At 37.7% G+C, this 6,602-nt stretch overlaps 1 protein-coding gene and 1 pseudogene across 5 annotated transcripts in view; both read right to left on the bottom strand.

Annotated features, from left to right (window-relative positions):
• Nucleotides 1-1,570, bottom strand: part of LOC101583912 — a 21,125-nt pseudogene extending 19,555 nt beyond the window's left edge. The window contains exon 1 of the transcript XR_002821745.1: nucleotides 1,565-1,570. The product of XR_002821745.1 is annotated as a protein NipSnap homolog 3A pseudogene (transcript). The remainder of the gene's footprint in view (nucleotides 1-1,564) is intronic.
• A 1,325-nt stretch (nucleotides 1,571-2,895) lies between these two features.
• Znf280c (zinc finger protein 280C) overlaps nucleotides 2,896-6,602 on the bottom strand; it is a 71,963-nt gene continuing 68,256 nt past the window's right edge. For all 4 annotated transcript variants that reach the window (XM_023718874.1, XM_023718878.1, XM_023718876.1 and 1 more), the window contains 3 exons: nucleotides 4,230-4,348; nucleotides 4,049-4,087; nucleotides 2,896-3,929 (listed from right to left, as the gene is read on the bottom strand). In XM_023718874.1, coding sequence (XP_023574642.1) covers nucleotides 3,919-3,929; nucleotides 4,049-4,087; nucleotides 4,230-4,348 — 169 coding nt within the window. In that variant the 3' untranslated portion in view covers nucleotides 2,896-3,918. The remainder of the gene's footprint in view (nucleotides 3,930-4,048; nucleotides 4,088-4,229; nucleotides 4,349-6,602) is intronic.

The following is a 6,602-nucleotide window of genomic DNA, read 5'->3' as shown; positions in this document are numbered from 1 at the left end:
GCCTGAAATTTTTTTTAACGTATTTAGTACAGGGTCTACAGGGTCTCACTAAACAGTTAAGACTTGTAGTGATACTCCTATCTTCAGCCTCCCACACACTGGGATTCTAGGTGTACGCCACCACACTCAGTCTCAATCACTGTCTCAGTGTGCCCTGGGGGCAGGGCTGGCACTGCACGCTGGGTATGAGGCTAAGTCCCTGCACATGGTTGTGACATGCATGCCACAGATTCAGCAGCACCAATGTAGATCACTGTGAGCTGGAGGCCAGTCTGAGCCACAGAGTACAGTCATGTCCCAAAACCCCCAAACAGAAACCCCGAGATACACTGTAAATATATAATCCTATGGAAAAACATAATACTATGTCCTTAACCTAAAATACTGTGTAACAAGAATGTTTTTGTATTTGTGATTCAACACAGAGATTTCACATGGAGCTACAATTGCAGCCTTGTTTTTTGAGACAGTATCTTATGTAGTTCAAACTGGCCTCAAATATGCTAGAATCTTTTTGCCTTAGGCTTCCAAATGCTGGGATTATAGCCATGTGTTACCATGCCTGGACCCACCCCTTTTTAGAGACAGACTAGTTAAATTCTCGGGCTAGGCTTGAACTCATAATCCTGCCTCAATTTTTGAGTGTAGGATTATATGCATGTGTCCTTTCTCACTATGTTGCCCAGCCTAGTCTCAAACTCACAAGCTTGCCTCAGCCTTCTAAGTTGTGTGCCACCACACTCAATTCTCATTATTTCTGAAAACAGAGAGATGGTGAAAATATCCACAAATAAAATCTATATTTAAAATGCAAAAAAACATCTAGGTGTGGTGGCATACCCCTGTAATCATAGCACTTACGAGACTGAGGCAGGAGGATTGCCACAAGTTGGCAGCCAACCTGGGCTACATAGCTACTGTCTCAAAAAAAAAAAAAAAAAAAAGCAAAGAAACTATTTCTGGAAAAAAGCCTGAAACTTAAAAAAGGGAAAAAAATCTCTATGCCATTAGCACTAAGTTATACACCCCAAAATTGGATAAAATGGTACATTTTGTTATGTACATTTGCAAAAATAAAAAGTTTAAAAATTGAGCAGAAAGATGACAACTGACAAAATACCTTAGAGATAGTAGTGGGAATAAAGACTAGAGTATCACCAACTCAACTACTACAAAATAAGCCACTTTGTAAGTATTTTGGAAGATCATTTATAGCATAAGTTAGTCTGGAAAATTGAAACTAATTGACTTAACTTGATTATAAATTACAAATTAGAACATGTGCCTACTGAAACTGGTTTTCATTGTTTCAAAGCACATTTGGAAAGCTCTGACTTGATTGATTTTGTTCTTTTGAGTCAGGGTCCTGCTAAGTATAGATCAGGGTAGACTTGAACTCACTATGTAGCCCAGACCAGCCTGAAACTTAGGGTGATCCTACTGTATTAGCCTCCCCAGTGCTGGGTTTACAGCATAGCAGCACTACATTCAGTTAAGTTTTGATTTTAGAGTAAAAAAGCAAAAACACTCGTGACTGAGTCAAACAACTTTAGAGTTCCCTTACCTTCATGGTTATTAAAATCATAAAGGGGGCTTTTGCTAGCTTTTAAAGTTTAAAACATTAGTAAAGTACAGAATGAGACTTTAACTGTGCCACAGGAACAAGTGAAAGACATATTCAATAAAGTTCTCAGTCTGCAAGCCAGTCAGGCTTCCATGCAATAAGCAAAGTAATGCTTTGAGTTGTATGGTACAATGTTCAGCTTTTATACAAAGTTATTTATTAGAAATAATTCACAAGGCCTTTAACAATACAAATTTTATTAAAAAAATAACATCAAAACTGTTCAGTAAATCTATATTCAATGTAACCAAAATAAACAAACACCAAATTAAAAAAAATATACATCTATATATATGGGCAAGAAACAAGTGCAGTTTTTGGTCCCAATATTTTGAATATATTATCTTTATCCAAAGGAATTACATTAATGGCTAAGAAGATATTATTTACTAGGTGAAAAAAAGGTAACTTTAAGACTTTATGTTAAGGTCTGTAAAAGGTATTTCTGCCAATTCTTTATGTCAATCAAACCACAATCCCTCAGATGTTAATGATAGTTCCAACAGAGACAGAACAGATAATGTTTAATAATCTGAACAAGTACTAAATTAAGAAACTACCAGTAGGTAGCTACATGTTTATGTATAATTTTAAGGAAATTTCTTATAGTTCAACAAAAACAAAACATATAAAACAAAAGTTTTAAAGAGAACAGTACAAAAATAGACAACAAAACAGACATCCATAAATTTGATGAAGAACATAAAACCAATCTACCAGAACTTAATGGAAATTTTTTAAAAATTAAAAAAATCTATTAGTATTATTGAAAACTCCTATTCTTAATACTGAATAAAACTTTCAGTGACAAACAAGCGCAGGAACCAGGATTCGATCCCTGCCACAACATGATGCGTCGGCCCTGCCCCCAGGCAAACTGAGCCAGCCACCTTGAGACCAGGCATGGTGGTGCAAGCCTGTAATCCCAGCGCTGGGGAGGCTGAAAACAGGAGGATCACTATGAGTCTGAGTTGCATAGTGAGACCCTGTATCAAATACATAAAAAAATACATATACGAAAAACTTACTTTGGAACTGTAGTTTTTAAAAGTTTGTTTTTCCAAGAACATGAGAGTAGGGCTGGCAAGATAGCTCAGTGAACTAAGCACCTGCTTAGGCAAGTGCAGGGGCTGGGTTTGATCCCTGGCACCACATACAGCGCCAGCCCCGCCCCCAGGCATGCAACCAAGCCTGGGTGTGGTGGCTTGCGCCTGTAATCCCTGCACTGCGAAGGCTGAAAACAGGAGGATCACTACAAGTTCAAGCTGAGTAGTGAGACCCTGCACAAAATACAAAGAAGAAAAAAAAATGCAAAAAACCAAACAAAACAAAACACCCTAAGAACATGAAAGTAATCTTGGTATTCTACATTGCCAGAATTTTTATGCTTTTTAGACTGCATGCATACTAGGGGGAGATTAAAGGGCAGCAACCAAAATGACTAAGCTTCAACTTTGTTGTTGAAGTACTGATCTGATGGGCTTTTCTTGGTAAGAATCAACCCATAGCTTAAGAACCAAAAGCCCCCGAAAGAAGTTGTGCTCAATTTGGTGGGCTTTGAGGTCATTTTTGGCCAAATCAGCATCAGTCTTAAGGGAGGGCGGCCAGTCAGATAGGAAGGGGCCCTCCCCAAGACCTGATTTCTTAAGGCCACAAACTAGAAGAGGTCTCACAGTCAAATAATTCACATTCCTTGGAAAGAGAGTACAGGCATCAGTTGTGTCCATCGAAGGGGGACACTGTCCAGGAGTACACTGGACATTTTTTGAAATTTCTGTGTTGCTTCTGCATCTGAAAAATACGAAAAATAGAACAATGACAGACAAGGAATGATGGAAAAAACAGCTATCTGACCTATAAGACTTATAAGAAATTAAGAAAGCAAACAAAACAGACAATAACAGATGAACAGCCATATCATCTGGCATGTAATATTCTAAAGGCAAGGGAGTACAGCAGAGAAAAATTATTTTAAGCAAAGTAAGAAAAGACCATAGCAACAAAAGATATTTTTGGAGAAAGCCAACTGGAGGAAAAAAAAATCATGTTAAGATATGTTAACCTGACACAAAGATAAGGTGGAATAGGAATTTTGTGCCATCTGAAAGCTGAAAAGAGCTGAATGAGAGCTAGTGTCATGAACTTTGTTAACTGCCTTCATGTGAGAAAACACTTCAGAACTTTGAACTTAGGAAATTATCTTTGTATAAGAAAATACTTCAGAACTTTGAACTTAGGAAATTCCAACTTGTCTTGCACCAGGTTGCACGAGCTCCATAGAGCAGGAATGTATTTCAACAAGCAGCTTTAAAAACAAAAACAAAAACAAAAACACTTTAATATTTTTCATTTCTACTAATGATACATTAAAACACAACAGCGCTAAAATCCACCAAAGTAAAATGCACTAAATGAAAAACTTACTCAGAGAAGTGGGTTCAGAAGTTGAGGTACTTTCGGAAACTGTAATCAGAAGAAGGGTTTTACATTTAAAACAGCATATATAAAGAGACTAATGATTTAATACATAAGAGCTTATACTATAGCTGATAAAAGTTACTGGAATAAATTTCAAATTCAGAGTAACATAAACATATACACCTACCATTCTCTATTATAACTTGGCAAGTATGAGTTTTACGTTGACTTAAGTGTTTAGCCATGAGGTCTAAGCCAGAAGAATCAGTTACAAAATCACACTTAAGGCACACCAAAGTAATGCCCCTGTGAAAAAAAGAAGATAGTGAGAAGGTCCTTATATTGTGTGGAAATCCATACATAAGTCCAGTAATTATAATTTTATGTAATAACCTCAATTTTAGTTTCATGTGCCACGACTATCAATTTTGTTCTACAAACCTGATGTATCTAAAATGGTTCTCTAGAAAATGACATAGTCAGACTAAGTCTAAGTCATGCTAACATTTACTGCTTTTTAAATTAGCCCCTTTCAACTTGTTGCTAAAAGCTTGGCATTCAAAGACTTAAACACAGCCTTGGCTCAACTAACAACTTGAATAACTTGTTTAAATCCCAATCTTTACATTTTTTTTTGCCTATTTGCAATCTAACATTTGGGCCACGGAGATGGCTCAGTAGAATAAGTGCTTGCCTGGCAAGCACAAGGGCCTGAGTTCAAGCCCCGGTTCTGGGGAAAAAAAAAAAAGAAAAAGAAAAAGAAAAGAATCTAATATTCATCCAAATACAGAAATATAAATTTGCTGAGGACATTCTCTCTTCTTTTTTTTTTTGTATCTAGGGAAGGGTCTACAGGGTGTTTAGGGTCCAACTACTAGATCAGACTCGTAGTGATCCACCTGTTTACAACCTCCCAAGAGCTGGGATTACAGGCGTGCACCACCATGCTCAGTCTCAATTGCTGTCTCAGAGCACCCCAGGGGCGGGGCTGGCACAGCATGGCAGGCTGGGAATTGAATCCCTGGTCCCTTTGCCTGCTTGCAGGCACTTTAATCCGTTGAGCTATTTAACTGGCCCTATCCGAGGACCTTATTTTAACACTGTTCTACTAGGTATTATGGATAGAACAGCAAACAAAAAAGGTACATGTAGCCTATAGTCTAGATCTTATTTAAGTCAGGACAAAATCAACTGATAAAAAGTGTATCAGTTAAGTACCTTAAAATAAAACATCTTACTTGTACAGGAATAAAAACCTGTAATATACCTTTGACTGACTTTTCTTCTGTAGCTGTAGTCTTATAGCCTGTTTTGTATTTACACCAAGCTATTATTCAAAAGGACATCAAAACTTATCTTCAGAACACAAACTGGGCGTTTTCCTCTCAAAAAAATCATGCCTACTGTCTGGTCTCTCTTTCCTTCTCTCTTTTTGAGAAAAGAGACAAAGTATCACCATGTAGTTCAAGCTAGGCTTAAACTCACCATATAGCCCAGGCTGGCCTCAAAATCATGACAATCCTACCTCAGTCTTCCAAGTATTGGGACTGTAGGTGTGCATTACCACGCCTGGTCATGCCAGTGATTTCAGATACATATCATCTGATCTAAACTTAACATCTAAAGTAGATGCTAGGGGCTGGTGAGATGGCTCGGTGGTCTAAAGCACCTACTTAGAACAAGCTTAGCAAAGCACAGGGACCATGGTTCAATCCCCCAGCACCACATGCCAGCCAGCCCCACCCCCTGGTGGGCTGAGCTGGGGACACACACACACACACAAATAAAATATTTAAAAAAAAATAAAAATAAAGTAGATGCTATACTTGCCACTTTTGTATAGAGGACACAGGCAGATTAGTAACCTACCAAGGCAGCAATGGGTTTTAAACTGAACCTTCTGATTCCAAAGCCAGGGTTCTTAAACATAACTGATGTGTCTTTTACCACCTTAACCCAGGTCATTATTAATTAGTTTTAATATTATAATAGCCTTAAACAGTCTTTGCCTCATGTAGCTACAACTCACTTTGCACACTTTTTTTTGTTTGTGAAAGAGCACATTTTATTGGGAAGCAGAGAGCAAGTAGCACAGTGACCACAGACAAAGGCCGTCCAGTAGGCACCCTATATGTCATATTAGAAAAGACATGCCATGCTACCGATAAAAATCAACTGTCTCCCTCAGGGCACCTTCCCAAATCTTATCCTTCCCAGGGGTTGAACAAAGTCCCAACCACTTGCCTGAAGGCAGCTGTGGTTCACTAGAGATACAGCCCCTCAGGGGTACCTTCCTGTTTCTTATAAAGAACATTTTCTTTAGATTTCTTTTTTTCTTATCTTACATAGAAGAACACTATTTTTATTTTTGCAAAATTTTATTGATAAACAGCAATGAGACAGTTTCAAATCAAAATGGAAGTACAGTTTCAACAAAAAATACACTGCATATATTCTTCTTAGTGGTTAATTGCTGTCCAAGATGCGGACTTGAGATCCTATTTACAAACACCATTAGAACAAATCATTCTATTCATTAAGAGAATGCAACTACATATCT

Source organism: Octodon degus, unplaced genomic scaffold (genome assembly GCF_000260255.1).
Source record: "Octodon degus isolate 3935 unplaced genomic scaffold, OctDeg1.0 scaffold00063, whole genome shotgun sequence".
NCBI classification, from domain to species: domain Eukaryota; kingdom Metazoa; phylum Chordata; class Mammalia; order Rodentia; family Octodontidae; genus Octodon; species Octodon degus.
This window is presented reverse-complemented; position numbering and strand designations above follow the sequence as displayed.